We start from the raw sequence: 18,252 nt of genomic DNA on the forward strand, positions 1-18,252 counted from the left end.
CTAGTATACAACTACTGACGAATTGCTTTAAGAACAAAAAACATACGAGGCAGTGGTAATCCGTAAGTTCGTTGAGGTATGTATTACTGTCCCGATAAACAAACGTTATATGTAGATAGTACTAGAAGTAGTATGATGGTGTATGTGCATGAATATGCATCATGCATCATGCATGCATGGATGTGAGAAAGAGAGAGTGAGGATATTTCTATTCAGTATACTAGCCGTCACAGCCGTACGTGTGTAACCATGCTATTCCATCACATGTTTTTCCGTTGGACGGGTGATTTTAGTGACTAAAAATCAAATATCTTGATGACATGTATCATACGGTTCGGTTCTTGTGTGATGATATTATACAAAAGAATATAAAAGAAGCAAAATGAGAAAAGGACAAAAAACAAGAACATCGACCGACAATGCCGGTGGTGCAAAACGGCCGCAAGACGTTGGTATCAGAATCACAACAAACCGTTTTTCACAGCTGTACCAGTACAGTACTACCCCCTCTCTCTCTCACCAAACTCACGGTTAACATTTTGTCTTTTTATGAAACCACACTTAACATTTTGAAATGAAATGATGAATACACGAATACTCACTCACTCTCATTCCTACTATATATTTATATAATATCTCCTCCTCTTCACAAACATTCTAGCTTCAATCAATATGGACCCAAATTCACACTCCATCTTTTCCGGCAACACCCCCTCCTCCGCCATAGACCCAATGTTCTCCACCTTCAGCCTCCAATCTCTTCTCACTTTCAACCATTCCTTCTTCACTGACAACTTCCACGCCATAACCGACGACCCTCATCAACTCCCTAACCTCCCACAATCCATCACCGACCAAACTCCTTACCTTAACAACAACAAAAATGTCCTCATAGTCCCAAAAACCGAACACCCTCTTAATCTTCCTCCATTACAAGAATATCTCCCACTTCAACAACAACCCTTCAACTTCCTCCCCCAATACTATCCACCTTTCGAAACTTTCCACCGTCTTCCTCAACTCCATTCCTCTGAACACTCTAACAAAAAACGCCTCCGTCACCCTTTCACGGAGGAAATAACTCCACCACCACCACAGAAACAACCTCACTTTGTCCGTGGGAAATCTCCTTCCTTGATTCCTCAGAGCAAGTTAGCAAGACAGAGAAGACAAACACTAAGCGACAAAACACGCTGCTTGCAGAAACTAATGCCATGGGATAAGAAAATGGACCAAGCTACCCTTTTCGAAGAAGCTTACAAATATGTTAAGTTTTTGCAGGCTCAGATCTCTGCTCTTCATTCAATGCCTTCTCAGTCAACCACCAACACCACCTACAGCGGCGGCGACGATGATGGTGTTTTTGCTGAGTTGAAGAAGCTGAACAGAAACCAGGCTTTGCAGGTTGTGGTGAACTCACCGGTTGCACAAACAAAGCTTTATTCACAAGGCTACTGTGTTTTCTCCATGGAACAAATCTGTCTGCTTAGAAAAATATCAGAGAGAAGACAACAGCAGCAGCAGCTGAATATGTCGGACAATGCTTCTTCTTCCAAGACTTTCTTTCTCTAAGGACCAACAAAACGTCATCGTTTCTAACATCTTTTCAATGTCTTTTATTTGCTTTAGTGTTTACTCTCTGTTTCTGTCAAGCTTTTTAGTGATTTTCTTAGTCTTAACTTTTTTGTCTTTTAGGAAGAAAAAACCTATCTTGCTTAGTATATTGTGTTCTTTCTAGTTAAGTATCAAAGGACTTGAGCATTTTTATTGTTTAATATGCTTTGCTGTTACTAACTTTCTTGCTGTTATGGTACTACTACTTGCTATCTTTATTGTAGTATTAGTATTTCTGGATGGGAAACTTTTAAGTTGTTGTCACTCTTTTTGTTCAAATAATTTATAAGAGTGTTGATTTTCATAACCATATTGGTATAAACCTGTCAGGTAAGGCAGATATTACTATAACTACTACTAAGGTTGTATTGTATGAGTTCCTTTTGTTTTGATTTCTAAATACCTTGGGAAGATTATCTATTTAAATTAAGATGTGTTATGATTTGGTTTTTTAAGATTGATTTAAGGGCTATAGAGTATTATTTGATTTTAAATTAAAATGAGAAGTAAATAAAATTAGATTTAGTATGTTTGATATTTGAATCAAATTCAATTATTTGATTAAAATTTGAACTTTACATTTTTTTTTTTTTAATCAAAATTCCTTATTCTCATTCAATGGATAGAGAGCTATTTATACAAATATACGCATTCAGTTGTGCTCATTACTTGAAGAATAAGGAATGTTGTAACTAACTCACAATTAACTAACTAACAAGGTTTAATATATAATTAACAAAGTTTAACAAGATTATACAACAATCTCTCCTTTACTTTGACATCTATGATAAGATATCAAGTAATATTAGACAAGGTCTCTATTCCTAAGCCCTCCCTTAACTGGACAAAGAACTCAGCTTCAATGATTTAGTAAAGATATCAGTCAACTGGTCTTGAGTGTTGCAGTGCTTCAATTCAATTATTTCATCCTAGGTTAGGTCTCTTAAGAAATAAAACCTGACATCTATGTGGTTACACCTTTCATGCATAATTGGGTTTTTATTTTTATTTTTTATAGTTTGATTGAGGAGTTGTTGTCACATAAGATGATTGACCATTTCTTTTTAGGTATCTTCAAATTAGCCAACACATTTCTTAACTAAACTCTTTGGCATGCACATGAAGCAACAATTACAAACTCTTTGGCAATCACATGAAGCAACAATTAAAATTTATGACTGTAATGATATGATCATGATCTTCAGCAGCTCTTTGAGGAAGTCGTGAGGGACTTTACGCCATCGGAAGTAGGGCTGTTCGCGGTGCGGTTTGGTTTGGTTTTTAGCATAAAAATCATCCTAACCGCGAGATAAAAATGCATGCGGTTTGGTTTGGTTCGGTTAATTTTTAAAATGTCATCCAAACCAAACCAAACCAAACCAATGCGGTTAGGATCGGTTCGGTTAGTTGCGGTTTACACCATAAAATAAATGGCTCACTATTATAATAGGACACACCTACTTGAAAATACGCTCACTATAATGTTAAGGGCAATAAAAATGTTAAAAGAACCACTATTAGTTAACAGAATGAAAAGAATTATCTTTTACGCATGAGTAAAGTTGAAAAATTGAAACTCAAAGCTAGATTAAAAATTGCAATATGAATGACTCTAAAAATGAACTACAAAATACTAATAAGATTGTTGGCCACATCTTCTTCCTCCCAGCAAAACTCAAACAAATCCTAATAAATTAATTATAAAAATTCAAAATTTAAGTTAAATATGCGGTTTGATTTGGTTCGGTTCGGTTTTGTGAAATGAAAACCGCAAACCAAACCGAACTGCGCGGTTCAGCCCAAATATCATCCAAAACTATCCAAACCAAACGCGGTTTTTGCGGTTATCGGTTTGGATTGGTTCGATTTGCGGTTTTTCTTTTGGATTGGTTCGGATACGATCACCCCTAATCGGAAGATCCAGAGGACAGTTATGATTGGTTGAAGGATTCTAGTGCTCTTTTTACGGTAAAGTTTTGTTTTTATTACTTTAACAAAACGCCTTCCTTCTTCTACATTACTCCGTCTGTTTTGATTGCGATTAAATATCTTTGGAGGATTAAAGTTCCCCCGAAGATTCATTTATTTGGATGGAGATTTTTGTTAAATAGGTTGCCCTCTAAGGATCAATTATTTAAGAGGGGTATCCTAACAAATGTGAACAATCTCCGTTGTGTGTTTTGTTCGACGGATGAGGAATCCTTATCTCATCTTTGTGATTCTTGCTCTTTAACAAGAGATGTTTGGAAGAAGGTGTATACTTGGATAGGTCATTTCGAGAAGATAAATCTTGAAGAGTTCCAATCGTTTTTCCTCTCTTTCGATAAAGTGAAGTGTTTAGATTATAGATTAATTATAGCGGTTATTTGGTTGTTAACGGTTTGGCCTCTTTGGTTGAATCGTAATTCCGTTATTTTTAAGAATGCTTTCTTTATCTTTGAAGATTGTTTGTCGGCGATAATTCTCAACGCGTGGAATTGGTTGAGAACCTTTTGTAATATAATAGGCAATAGCAACTTTTGTGCGTGGCATACTCTTTCTCTCTTATGTTTTAGGAGATAGAGGTTTCCCGTTTCTTCTTTGTAATCGGGTGGAGTACCCCTTATACTCCTTTTAGTGAATTCCATTGCCTATAAAAAAAATATAAAGTCTAAATCGTTCAAATGAATTTCTCTCATCCATAAAATAATAAAAGATTCAACATTTTAAAAAATATTAGAAAAAAATAAAATGAAATATAAAACAAAATTATTGAATTCTTTTTTCACTTATTTCACATTTTAAAATTTAAATAGCAGCCTCTTATTTATCATTTTATAATTCAAATATATTTTTTTCATTTAAAATTATTTCCTCTTTTTTATTCTCTCCATCTTATCGTTTCAATTACAATGCTTATTATACTAAACAAAATTATATTTATATATATATATATATATATATATATATATATATATATATATATATATATATATATATATATATATATATATATATATATATATATATATATATATATATATATATATATATATATATATATATATATATATATATATATAATTCAATATTAGTTTAAAAAATCCATCAATATCTTACATTTTAAGAATTAATTCAAGAAATTTCACAATATGCTCTTGTCATTCTCCATTAATTAAAAAAAAAAAACTAATTGATGTATTATAAATTAAATCCATTAATATTTTAACTAAATAAAATTAAGTATTTGTGGATAGAGTTCAGTGTCACTCACGACATTAAGAACAACACCTCACTAAATATTATTGGGGCTTATATTAATCCCTTGGCTCGTGCTCATGTGATCCCATTTCCTTGATTACTTGATTATCACTCAATATATTATTGAAATAGGAAAAGTTAATATTCACCATCATTTGGCCATTTCATAGACATCTATAGTCACGTTATTGTGTGAGTTGGTTTATACCCTGCTTTTCTTGCACCCATGTCAAAAGAATCCAACACTGAGAAAGAAAGAAAAAAAGACACTAAAGTATACTAAAGTTTATTGTGTACATTTTGTATAAAACAAGCTTTTCCCACCATTGTGTTGATATATATTTGATTTCACGTCTACATCTTTTCCTCACTTTCTTAACTAGGTACTTGGCAAAGAAAATCACACTAGAAACAAAGAAATTAATTCTACTAGAAAATGGCTAGAGAAGTAACCATTTTTCTATGTCTTTTGATTGTTGTCATGGATGTCACAGCTGGAATTCTTGGTATTGAGGCGGAAATTGCTCAAAACAAGGTATGTTTGAATCAAACTAATCAAGTTTTTAATTCTATACATACAGAAAATTGCATTATAATCGTTATCATCAGGGTTGTTCTCCGACGAGAGTCCATCATTTGACTGTACTATGATTGAAAAACAACATCAGTACTTTTCATGATAATGTACTTGAAGTTTTTTTCTTGAGAGACAAGTTTTGTTGCAATTTGACGATATATTTAGATGTAATAATTTTTTTACGCGACAGGTAAAACACTTGAGATTGTGGATATTTGAGTGTAGAGATCCAAGCCATAAGGCTTTCATGCTTGGGTTAGGTGCAGCAATACTCTTGTCTCTAGCCCATGTTATAGCCAATATGCTAGGTGGCTGCAATTGTTTTTGTTCTCAAGAGCTTCAAAAGAATTCACCCAATAGACAACTCTCAATGGCTTGCCTCATTTTAACATGGTAACATCTCCCTAACTAACTCCACTACTTGTTTTCTCACAATGTTTTAAAAACCGAATTGAACGGGATGGTTCAACCAGTTGAACTCGTTGTTTGGTTTAGTCACTATGAATGACATTTGTTTTAATTGTGTTGTTGATTAGGATTGTTTTGGCTGTTGGATTGAGCATGCTTGTGATAGGGACAGCAACAAACAACAAATCAAGAGGCTCCTGTGGTTTCACACACCATCATTTCCTATCAATTGGTGGAATTCTGTGTTTTGTTCATGGCTTATTCTGTGTTGCTTATTACGTTTCTGCCACCGCCTCTTAATTAACGATTAAGAAAACACCTAGAGTGGAGGCCACTTTTGCTCTTGCTTTTCTGCTTTAGAGGTTTTGGCTTTACCAAATTTGTTGCTTTACTAAATATGTATTATGGGGTAGAAAAAGAAAACCCCATTTTCAATTGATCACCAAATTACCCTCTCCACTAATCCACTGACACGTGTTCCATATTTTCTTCTTTGTTTCAAAGCCATTGGCCAATGAAAGATTTTCTGTTTACCAGAGATTGTAATGGTATTCTGAAATAGGCTACAAAAAGCTAAATATATCTTTCTACTTTCTTTAAGTCCTTATTTTCTTTTTGTATTTTTTTTAACACTATGTTGATGGACTATTTTAATTTACAACAAAAGGTTAATCTTGCACCCTAAGTTTAACCTTCTCATCTACATTATTATGTTTTGGTAATGTTCAAAGTTTGGATTATTAACTAATTGTAGATATCTCACTAACATTGATCAGCAATAGATTAAAAAATAGCATTTCCTTGAGTAACAAGTAACAACTCATAGGCCATAACATCAATCACATACCCTTCCGAAGTAAACGGCGGTATCAAGATTGTTCCCTCTAAACTAATGACTAAATAGAGAGGAATGTCGGAAAAAAAAACTACCTCAACTACTGTCATGCATTCTATTGACTTCACGATTTCGCCATTAACTCGGACCGAAACAACACCAATCAAATTAATGGAGGAGAAAAGAAACAATAAAAACCAATCTCTCCCCTTCGTAAGTCCTAACAACCCCTTTCTTTGGGTTTATGAGAACCTCACTTGTTATTCACATTTTGATGAGGAACACCATATAGTTGACATCCAGTAATCTCCATTGCTCACCACTTGTCACAATGACAGAATACACGTCCCTTCTGTAGCATTATATGACATACATTTCGGCAAAGTTTGGGACCAGCCCTCCAATTCACCTTGACTTTGAAGGCAGTCAAATCTACCATGTGATGAAGTAGAGAACGCATTGACAAGTCAAACTCACTTGCATAACTTCATATCAAAGCTACGTTGGTAACATCTTATCATCATCATCATCGGAGGAGGATGATGATGATGATGAGGAACTAGAGTCATGTATTCTCCTCTCTGCTATGGCTGGAAATAGTCTCCTATGCATATCAGAGAGTGATTGTTGACGTTTATCTGGAGAGGATGAAGGAGTCTCTTTCTTGCTAGAAGGAGAACCTTTGGGAGCTAATGTCTTCGTTGTCGATGCTTGTACCTCTTTGCACACCTTGTCCAACATTACCAAGAAATCACGTACAATCACAAACAAGCGCAACCCTTCATCTTTTCCTGCATTCCCATGAAAATAATCTGCAGTACTCTTAACCCCGGTCGTTATCTTCTTCTCTTCCCCTATCAACCATACCACGTCCTCTCTTGCCTTCTCCACAAAATTTGCAAGGGAATGTTGAAACTCGCTATCTTCTTCTAGATTCTTCAGATCCGTATACAATAGTTCTTCAGATTTTACCAATGTATTATAAAGTTTCAACACTGCAGATGTTAGAGCATCACCATCTATCACTGCGGCCTTTTTCACATCTTCTAGTTCAGTGATTAGACCTGAAACAACTCGAAGGCCAAGGTCGCGATAGTGCTCTTCTGATTCCCTATTTGATTCATCGGCGAAATCATCGGTTTTCATACTAGAATGGCTTTGGCTTGCTTTTTCTGTTCTTACAGCTCTTATGCCCTCTGTACGAATAATCTCATGAACCACAAAGTGTAACAGTGTGGTCTTACCGTCTGTTCCTTTTACATCTGCAAGTTTCAAAAGTGTGTCAAGCCTAAATGCTTGAGCACCACCACGATAAGTTCCATTGTTCAATCGGTTTCCAGTCTTTAGAACTGCTTCTAATAGCTTTTGGAAGAGCCTGCTTTTCCTTAGTTTGTTGCAAGAAACCTGCCATTAAGATAAGATACAACAACAACAACAACAAACAAGTTATGCTATTCATTTGTTCTATTTTTCAAGGTACCCAACCCCTAATAATATGTCTTGAATGCATAAACATGTCTTGGATGCATAAAAATAAGTGGAAGATAGGTAAAAGGTAGAAATTTAAGTGAAAATTTTAAACCATTGCGGCAACATGGTTTTTGATGCTGTGCTCAAATGCAACTAGTGTGTTAATAAACCTTTTTATGAAACTTGGACCTATTTTGACACAAGAAAATCTAATAGTTTCTACACAAACAATAATGCTTCTCATTATATTTTTTGTGCTCTCTCGCATGATATAGAAGAATCCAAATTCAATTCTCTTCTACTCTTTTCTTTTTTACTCATATCCAAGAACTGTACTAAAACTATATATGAATTGTATAACATTCAAAATAGATTGGTATTTCAAAAATTATAAGAAAAAAGAAAAGTCAATAAATCCAATTCTCACCTCTAATATTTTAAAGCATTCCTTAATGCTTGAAGCCTCTTCCGGAAGTGTAAACATGAACAGTAGTGACTCAAGACGTTTGAAAGCCAGTGGAATATCAACCAAGGCCTTGAGAAACCTCTCTGCAGGGCCAAGTCGAGAAACATCACCCGTGAATAACCTTAGCTTCAATTCCTCATCTGTTGTTGGAGCCATCTTCAATAATGTTTGGATGAGCTCAACAGGAATCTCATTACCTGATTGAATCAACATATTGCAAGTAAATTACATTGATACCGTTATATGCCAATGTTAATCTAAGAGAAATGCTGAAAACAAATATCGCCTTTGATTTTTGAATGCGAAAATGGATGAAGAAGAATTATAATTGAAAGAGTCTTTAAAATGCCGTTATCCTTCTAAGTGCAATCTATGCTTTTTTAATGTGAGGCTGTTCTATGAAATTGGAACATAATATCTTATCATAAACTTGTTGTATAAAGGAGAGAAAAAATCATGAAATAGGTAGGTATAAGCTTTGAAAGAGAAAAAACTTATACGCTTTGAGAAAAAAATTGTTTCATTGGAGTTAAAGCATCAATGTTGGTCACAATTCTTTTATGATAGTTTAAAGTAGCATGTGCTTCATTCTAATCGTGAGAAGCAAACACACAGACTCACCTTCTTTAAGGGCGCCAATAACTTCTTTTGTGCTCACATTCAAAGCACGTAAAAGAATTGATAAATTCTGTGCTTTCTTGGGTTCAATAATCTGAATGTACTGGACAGAAGGTTCTAAAGATGGCGAATTTTTTTTTCTTTCATTTCTGTTCTGGTTGGCACAGCCAAATAAAGACTCTATCTTTTCTTCACTGAACCTGGTAAAATGTTATGAAGTTCAGCAATCATATTGATGAATTTTACAATCTTTCATGAAAAAATGATTTTAACAGGACTTAAATGTTTCTTACTGGAATGACCCTGATCTGATCTCATGCCAGACCATGGCTTGATCAGGATTTGCTACAACCTTATCCCAGAAAAATGGCTTTAATTTCGGTTTTGGAGTATCAGACTCTTCATCATCCTTAGTACGAAGTGGTCCTAGAGGTGATTTAAGGTTTCGACCGTCCAATGGTTTGGGAGGAGCAGGTGGAGCCCGAGCCGTTTTTGGAGGAGGTGGAGGGCGAGGTGCAAGAGCGGGTAGTGGAGGCGGCGGCGGTGAAGCCTCAGGGTCTGATCTTCCTGGAAGATGCTTTAATGGAGATACTGGTACTTGTCCTTTGTCATCTGATGATGTTATCTCAGCCAGTGAGGCATTGTTGCCTTCTTGCTTAATGGACAAATTCGTAACAGTAGAAGGATTCATTCCGTAGTTAATACCATATTCTTTCATATCATTACTTTCGAAACTTATAGACTGTTGTGAACTACCTGAAATACAAAAGAAACATTTATTGAATAAAACTTGTAAACTTTGATGTTTCACTATTATTATAGGTTAGGTTAGCATAGAAAACCAAACATCGACATACCACCAGACATCTCACTTGAGCTTAATACGAGTAAAGGCCTGACATCTTTGTCAACTTTTTTCCTCTTCCTCACCTCGCGGATGCAAAAGAACAAGCCTATTAAGAATATAATTCCTGATGCAACTGCAGCAATAATAATTTCCTTCTGATCAAAATTGGCAAGAGGAGAAGGAGGAGGAGGAAGAGAACGAGGTGGAAGTGGTGGTGGTGGAGGTGATGATAAAAATGGCACAAACACGTTTGGAGGGAGTGTAAAATCATGATACGGAAACTCAGGAGTTGGAGGTGAAGAAGTAGTTTGTTCTGCAACATGACTTTTCAGTTTTGGTGATGATCCGGATGATGGAACAGAATCAGGGCTTGGTGGTGTCTGATTATGCGGTAACTCTGAAAGTAAATATCTACGTCGATCTGCTAAACCAAAGAGTGATTCATAATGCTTCTTCAACAAATGCCCCTCCTCTTCCGAAACAGGAATAGGATAGTTTCTGTTTCTTAAGCAATCCAAAAAGTGTTGTTTCATATAGGGAGGTAGATATTTCGATCTCTTTCTCCTCGTCTCATCTAATAAACGCAATTCAAATTCTTTGATACCATAACTCCTCTCTATCGTTTCTTTTCTACAATGTCTCCACACCTGCTCTGCCTGTGTCACCCGATCAAACAAACACAATTCATCATACAACAAAATAATAACAAAACCGACATAATTGGACTAGTTCAACATTTGATTAACTAAATCTTGTACTTAGCTACGCATATTTGCATTATATCAAGATGCTCAACATCCTCAGTAAATTGTTTGGAGCGCAAGATAACGGTAAATTATAGTAGACTCGACAAAACTCACACTAAATTCAACCTAGACATGCGAATTCGTTATGGGAAGTTTGAGATTCGATCACTCGGAAACCACATATCACATAATATGTATATAATTGTTGTAAATCCTACAAGAGTAATACCCAAGGTTTTAAAAAAAGGTCCGCGGCCGCAAAAATTGCCACGAGCCGCCAATATTATTTGTGGTTAATTCACACGCGACGACCGCAATCAGTGTCGCAACACCTATACCGACCAAAAATTCGCGACCGTTATCTAAAACCTTGAATACCTATAACTCAATTTTGCTAAATTCTTACGAGGCTATTCAATACACATTGAGAATAGTAATCAAAATTATTAATAAACAATCATAAATAATTCAAATAAAATTAAGAGGGTTATAGTAAAACTTATGATATACCTTTTCTCCAACATGATCGGCATGAAAATCATCATGTTTCCATCTCTTTCCCTCTGAACCCCCTTTGGTCATAGCGCAAACAAGAAAGACATAAACAACAACATAAGCAGGTTTTGTCATTTCCCTTCAAGAAAAATGTGTAATCTCTTATTCATCTCATGAACTTCAATTTTCGTTTTAAATATTAATATAACACGCGAATGCATGCACCTTCAGGTTTGGAATTATAATTGTTGCAACAGATTTTGCAGCAAGGGGTGAATTATTGTTGATAACGGAATGTAGGTTATACCAGAAACGGAAGTATGATGAAAAGGGTGAATTTGTTTTTTGAGCGTTTTATGAGGTTTGGTTGAGGAATGTAGGTTTTAATTTCTGTTGATAATAACAAAATAGATGAATGAGGTTGAAGAAGTTGTGTATTGTTGTTGTTGTTGTTTGAGGGAAGAGGAGTTTCAGAGAGAGAGAGAAGGGTGTGTTGAATTGGAAGGACGTGGGGAGAATGATGTGAGAAGATGGTATACCCGCGCGATCAAACATATCATGTCTTTTTTGGTCAAAAAAAACATATCTTGTCTTTTTTCGTTTATTTTCTTTTCTTTTGGGGGTCAAAAACATATCACATGACTTTGTTTAACAAATAAAAAGTGTGAACTTTGTACAAAAATTGTGGGTGCAGTTACTGTGCATAGATTATTATGGACTCTTAGATTATTGGATCAAATTCTATACATTAATTGTTATTACTCAATACTTAATACTCACCGCTCATTACTCAATACTCAATACTCAATACTGGATTAAAAACATAATCCAATGGCTTATATAAGCTTCTGCATGGTGCATAAGGAAAATCCTTATGCATATTAGCCAAAGCCAAAAATTGTCTATCTATTACATTTACAAAATGTTTGTACAAAAATTGTCTATTACATTTACAAAATGTTATCAGCTGGGTTAAAATTCGGCAGAATAAGAAAATGATTTACTAATTTATTCCTATAAAATATAATTTAAAATAAAAAATTAAATATGAAAAAATATAAATAAAAATTAATTTGATATTAAATATATTAATAATTAATTAAATAAAATAAAAAATTAGAATATTTAAAAATAAAATAATTATTAAAATTTTACAAATATAAATTCTAATTTTATTTTTTATCAAATTAAATCTATATATTCTTGAAAGGATAATTTTGTCATATATATACAGACGAGAATTCATGAACTTTTCCAAGAAAAATTGAAATTATTTACTCAATAGTGTCAATGAATTTTTTTTTACCAATTAATAAATTTTAAATATTAGATTAAAAAAAATAAATGGTCAAGATGTGGAGTAAGTGATAATAACTTACTCTTGGAGTAAATATATCCCTCCTTATATATATATATATATATATATATATATATATATATATATATATATATATATATATATATATATATATATATATATATATATATATATATATATATATATATATATATATATATATATATATATATATAGGGGCGGAGCCAAGGCCCAGCCAGCCTGGGCAGGCGCCCGGGCTCAACCCCTATTTCTTTGTATTCCCCCAATGTAATAGTCGATTCTTAGATAAAATTAGGGGTAAAATTAAGGGCAAAATTAGTAAAAATAAGGTGTGAAAATTAAAACAGATAAATAATAAATGGTGTAAAGTTTTTGCCCAGACTGCCTAAAATTTCTGGCTCCGCCACTATATATATATATATATATATATATATATATATATATATATATATATATATATATATATATATATATATATATATATATATATATATATATATATATATATTCTTAGGGGTGTAAGCGGATAAAAAAAATCTAATTAAACCGACAATCTAAACTAAACCAAACCAAAATTAAACCGATTATTATTGGTTTGGTTCAAAAACCGAACCAAACCAATAAAAATTGATGTGGTTTGGTTCGGTTCTCGGTTTTAGTTTTTAAGAACCGCCAATCTGATGAACCGAACCAATGGAAATAATGACGCTCTAAATATTTTATTCTACCCATCATTAAACTCAATTTTTTTTATCAATCCAACCATTATCCATCTTTGTTTACACTTCCTTCCTTTAAGCAAAACACGCATCTAGAACCAAACTCTAAAGCATAGAAAGTAGAAACCATAAGTCACAAAAAATATGCATTCACAGAACTGCTGCTCTTGTTGCTCACAACTATTGTTCCTTTCACTACCGTCATTCTGATATGTTATGATCGTCTTCTTCGTGTTCAAGTTCTCTTTGTTAATTTTCATATATTTTTGGACCTTTTTTTCCTTCTTTTTCTTTATCAAAATTCATTCAGATCTTGTTACAAAATAGTATTGATGCGTGTTTGAGGTGTGGAACATGTTAATGAATTTTCGTTTTGTTATATTCTATATGTTAAGCTTTTAAATCTCTTTCCAACTTTCTGGTGCTAAGTGTTAAATTTTACATTTGATAGTGAACTTATTTCATGATGCAATGGAAATCATGTCACTATTTTGTATGGAATAAGAGCAACTTGTAATTTGTTTGAACAAATATAGCATGAAATATATAACATGAAATGTATTATTTAAAAAAATAATAGTATAAAATACACCAAAAAACACGATATTGGAAAATATATGGATGAATATAATGTTTTAAAAACTAATAGTATAAAATACACCAAAAAACACGATAATGGAGAATATACGGATGAATATAATGTTTTAAAAAGTAAACATTGTAAACCGATCAACCAAATCAAACCAAACCGGTTAGTTTGGTTCAGTTTCATTTTTGAAAAATGTTGAAAACCAAATCAAACCAAACCGATGGAAATATCATTGGCTCGGACCTTTTTTTAACCAAAAACCGGTCCAAACCGATCCGCTTACACCCCTATATATATTGTGGCAACCATAGGCGACGCTAGGGCCCGGCCAGGGTGGGCACTTGTGAAGGATAGAAAAACACTTAGAAAGGGGGGGGGGGGGGTTGAATAAGTGTAGTCTTAAAAACTCAAACGATAAAAACAATTTGCACAGTTATTTTTATCCTGGTTCGTTGTTAACTAAACTACTCCAGTCCACCCCCACGGAATGATTTACCTCACCTGAGGATTTAATCCACTAATCGCAACAGATTACAATGGTTTTCCACTTAGCCCACGACTAAGTCTTCTAGAGTATCCTGATCACAACTTGATCACTCCAGGAACAAATGTTTAGACATAAGCTAAGACTTTCTTAGAGTATCCTGACCACCACGTGATCACTCTAATTACAACTGCTTAGACACAAGCTAAGACTTCCTAGAGTATCCTGATCAACACTTGATCACTCTAGTTACTTACAAATTAATGTAATCAAATAAGAGTTTTACAATGCTTCTAAAAAGCTATAATCACAACAGTGATATTTCTCTTAACGTTTAAGCTTAATCTCACTAATATATTACAACAGCAATGTAGTGAGCTTTGATGAAGATGAAGTTTCTGAGCTTTGATTTGAACAGCGTTTCAGCAAGTTAATTGTAAGCATATTCGGTTAAGAGTTGGTAACCTTGCTTCTCATCAGAACTTCATACTTATAGGCACTTGAGAAGATGACCGTTGGGAGCATTTAATGCTTTGCGTATTCCGTACAGCATTGCATTTAATGTTTCACGCTTTTGTCAACTACCTCGAGCCTTGTTCACGCTGTGTCTACTGACGTTGCCTTTAATAGCTTCCAACGTTCCTTTTGTCAGTCAGCGTAGCCTGCCACCTGTACTTTCTTCTGATCTGACGTTTATGTATATAACGTTTGAATATCATCAGAGTCAAACAGCTTGGTGCATAGCATCTTCTTGTCTTCTGACCTTGAAGTGCTTCTGAGCGTGATACCATGAGAACTTCAGTGCTTCTGCTTCTGATCTCAAGTTCTTCTGATGCTTCCATAGACCCATGTTCTGATTCTGCCTTGACCATCTTCTGATGTCTTGCCAGACCATGTTCTGATGTTGCATGCTGAACCTTCTGAGACAAAGCTTCTGAGCGCTGATTTGTGCATACTCTTTATATATTTCCTGAAAAGGAAATTGCAATGTATTAGAGTACCACATTATCTCACACAAAATTCATATCCTTGTTATCATCAAAACTAAGAATATTGATCAGAACAAATCTTGTTCTAACAATCTCCCCCTTTTTGATGATGACAAAAACATATATAAATGATATGAATTTGCGATCAGAAAGAGCAGACGGCTAAAGACAATTTACACAGCTATAGCATAAGCATGTGAATATGTCTCCCCCTGAGATTAACAATCTCCCCCTGAGATAAATAATCTCCCCCTGAAATTAATACTAGAAGAATTTTAATAATAAAAGACTTCCCTGATTATTTCGGTAGAGACGTTCACATGTGCTTGATCTTCAGAACATTCAAGACTTCTGATTTCTGCTTCCATAGGACAGCTTCAGAACATTGAATTTCTTTAGATCCTAAGAACATTCACAGCTTCTGATTCCTGCTTCCATCGGACAGCTTCAGAACTTGAATTTCTTTGATCTTTAGAACATTCACAGCTTCTGACTTCTGCTTCCATCGGACAGCTTCAAAACTTTAATTTCTTTAGATCTTCAGAACATTCACAGCTTCTGATTCTTGCTTCCATTTGGACAGCTTCAGAGCTTGAATTTCTTCTTACATCACTTCATGCTAGATTGTATCAGAACATTGTTGAATGTACCAGAGCATCATCAGAGCATCTCTACATCCTGAAATGTTACAGAACAAAACTAAAAGACAAAAGTCAGCATGAATGAATCAGAACATAAAATATGTTTCAGAACACATAATATGTATCAGAGCCATATAAGCCATATAGAATGTATCAGAACAACTAGACATAATGTTTCAGATCATATTCTATCATCAGAATATCTGAACATTCTTCCTTCTTGCTTCTGATTCTGATTCTGAAGCTTCATAGCACTCGGCTTGCTTCAAGAATCCAGGAGATTGATTCATCTTGTTGCTTCTCATGTTGATCTTGAATCTTCAATTCCTGCAACAACACAACTTAAAGCATAGAACTTTGCAAGTTCTGTTAGTAATGTGGGGGCTTTTTACCCGGTAACTGATAATATTTAATCAAATCATTTATCATATATTTTCTCCCCCTTTTTGTCATAACATCAAAAAGAATATAAAAGATTCAGATGTAGAAAACGACAAAGGAAAGAAACAGAATTAAACTTTTCATTGATTAAACAAACAGGGTTACAAAAGACGTATGCAGAACACAGATGTAATCAACAAAGAAAACTACAAAGACTTAAGGACTACAACCCTAGCCTAGTCATAATCTTAGCTAGCATATCATGAATCCCTGCGGCGTTCTCTGCATGCCTGTCCAGACTAGAACCTCCACTGTAGGAGAGATGCATGAATCCAGGAAGGAAGTGAGGGACAGTTCACAGGAAGAGAGCTAATGTCTCAAACGGGGCTTTCCCTTAACATAGGAGTCAAGAACATGATCCTGAACATCATCCAATATCTCAAGAAAGTCTTCTTCCTTTGGATAAATGTTGATAATAGCATCACAGAAGAGATCTGACTTGAGGCTTCTTGGAATCTTGAGAGATCCGTCTTGAAATCAATGTCAGCGATCCCCGAGATTTGTTTCTCAACCTGGAACCAGACAACCCTTCCAACCGGTCTATTCAAATAGAACGGCCACTTTTGAGACTTAGTTTCTTCAACTGGTTTAAAGTTTTGATGAAGGGAACTAGGCGAAGGATTCATGATGAACGCTAGATCGATGAAGAATGAACTAGGGTTTACGCAAAAAAAATTCATAGAAAAGTGAGAGAAAGAGAGAGAGAGAGCGCAAAGATTGGTTGAAGAATGCAAAGAAATGGAGAAATAAATAGAGGGAATGTGGGGAAGGAAACGTTCTAGGGAAGGGAAACGTTTGACGGATATAAAAACGAAAAAGACAATAAAAGAAATGATGAAAGACAATAAAAACGTTTGAAGTCACTTTTGTAGATACTCATAATCAACTTGCGGATATTTTCACCAAGCCTCTCCCAAAAGAATCGTTTTACAAAATTCGACGAGAGCTTGGAATTTTAGACGAAGGTGATGTTTAAAATTTATTCGTCATTTTCATACATCAAAAGGTACACGTTTCTAAAATTTTATAAGTTAAAAGTACCTTATAAATGTTCATTCATTATGACTTGGTAGATATGTATGATATGTATGCTTTATATTTCATAAAATAAAAGTTTTTGGAAATTTTCAGTCCAGGAACCGGTTCCCATGTAGGGACGAACCGGTTCCCCATACTAATTTCCAGAGGCGTGCTTTTTGTGTTTCTCAGGAACCGGTTCCCATGTAGGGACGAACCGGTTCCCACGTACATTTTTTCAGATTCTTGCTTATCTTTTAGCTGTTACGAAAATGTTATGTGTGGCTAGTATTGTTTTGTATTTTTTCTTTTATATCTTATTTTTATTCAATACACATTATATCACTTCACACCACACATTTACACTCATTCACTCACATTTACTCTCATTCAACATTCATCTTCATCTTCTTCAACCTTCCACCTCCATTGTCAACCCAATTCAAAGCTCCACTATCTCACCATAACTATCAAAATTAAATACCCACTACCTCTAAACACTATATAATCCTCCACTCTTTCACACAATTCACTCAAATCCTCCTCCACTCATCAAATCCTAAAATCCCAACTTAAACCCTAACTTTCAACTCCTTTCAACAATGGCATCCAAAGTTTCAAGAAGTGCAAAGGGAAAGAACAAAATTGGAGAGACAAGTGAAGATCCTCAAGAGATCCAACCAACTGTCAAGAGTCGGAGACTCACATTCAACATTC

General features: G+C 34.5%; 3 protein-coding genes across 3 annotated transcripts; 2 read left to right on the forward strand and 1 right to left on the reverse strand.

Annotated features, from left to right (window-relative positions):
* The first annotated feature begins 672 nt into the window (after positions 1–672).
* Positions 673–1,676, forward strand: LOC131635827 (transcription factor bHLH117-like). Its single transcript, XM_058906474.1, has one exon. It carries the CDS (start codon positions 673–675, stop codon positions 1,570–1,572), a length of 900 nt encoding a protein of 299 aa, XP_058762457.1. The 3' UTR covers positions 1,573–1,676.
* Positions 1,677–5,214: 3,538 nt separating this feature from the next.
* On the forward strand, positions 5,215–6,444 carry LOC131635822 (protein VASCULATURE COMPLEXITY AND CONNECTIVITY-like). The gene is made up of 3 exons (XM_058906469.1): positions 5,215–5,389; positions 5,622–5,824; positions 5,968–6,444. The coding sequence occupies exons 1-3, from the start codon at positions 5,291–5,293 to the stop codon at positions 6,137–6,139; spliced, it is 474 nt and encodes a 157-aa protein (XP_058762452.1). The 5' UTR covers positions 5,215–5,290; the 3' UTR covers positions 6,140–6,444.
* A 376-nt stretch (positions 6,445–6,820) lies between these two features.
* Positions 6,821–11,842, reverse strand: LOC131635820 (formin-like protein 3). The gene is made up of 6 exons (XM_058906468.1): positions 11,332–11,842; positions 10,086–10,731; positions 9,522–9,984; positions 9,232–9,428; positions 8,572–8,807; positions 6,821–8,078 (listed from the first exon to the last, which is right to left on the reverse strand). Exons 1-6 carry the CDS (start codon positions 11,449–11,451, stop codon positions 7,173–7,175), a joined length of 2,568 nt encoding a protein of 855 aa, XP_058762451.1. The 5' UTR covers positions 11,452–11,842; the 3' UTR covers positions 6,821–7,172.
* Between the last annotated feature and the right edge of the window lie 6,410 nt (positions 11,843–18,252).

The sequence above is a fragment of the Vicia villosa genome, unplaced genomic scaffold (assembly GCF_029867415.1).
Source record: "Vicia villosa cultivar HV-30 ecotype Madison, WI unplaced genomic scaffold, Vvil1.0 ctg.001555F_1_1, whole genome shotgun sequence".
NCBI lineage: Eukaryota > Viridiplantae > Streptophyta > Magnoliopsida > Fabales > Fabaceae > Vicia > Vicia villosa.

Excerpts from the sequence above, each read along its gene's own strand:
- LOC131635827 (XM_058906474.1), top strand. The coding sequence starts at position 673 with ATGGACCCAAATTCACACTCCATCTTTTCCGGCAACACCCCCTCCTCC.
- LOC131635820 (XM_058906468.1), bottom strand. The coding sequence starts at position 11,451 with ATGACAAAACCTGCTTATGTTGTTGTTTATGTCTTTCTTGTTTGCGCT. Across the intron at positions 9,985-10,085 it reads CTCAAGTGAGATGTCTGGTG|GTAGTTCACAACAGTCTATA; the intron begins GTATGTCGATGT and ends TTTGTATTTCAG. Across the intron at positions 8,808-9,231 it reads TATTGGCGCCCTTAAAGAAG|GTAATGAGATTCCTGTTGAG; the intron begins GTGAGTCTGTGT and ends TGATTCAATCAG.
- LOC131635822 (XM_058906469.1), top strand. The coding sequence starts at position 5,291 with ATGGCTAGAGAAGTAACCATTTTTCTATGTCTTTTGATTGTTGTCATG. Across the intron at positions 5,390-5,621 it reads CGGAAATTGCTCAAAACAAG|GTAAAACACTTGAGATTGTG; the intron begins GTATGTTTGAAT and ends TTTACGCGACAG. Across the intron at positions 5,825-5,967 it reads GCTTGCCTCATTTTAACATG|GATTGTTTTGGCTGTTGGAT; the intron begins GTAACATCTCCC and ends GTTGTTGATTAG.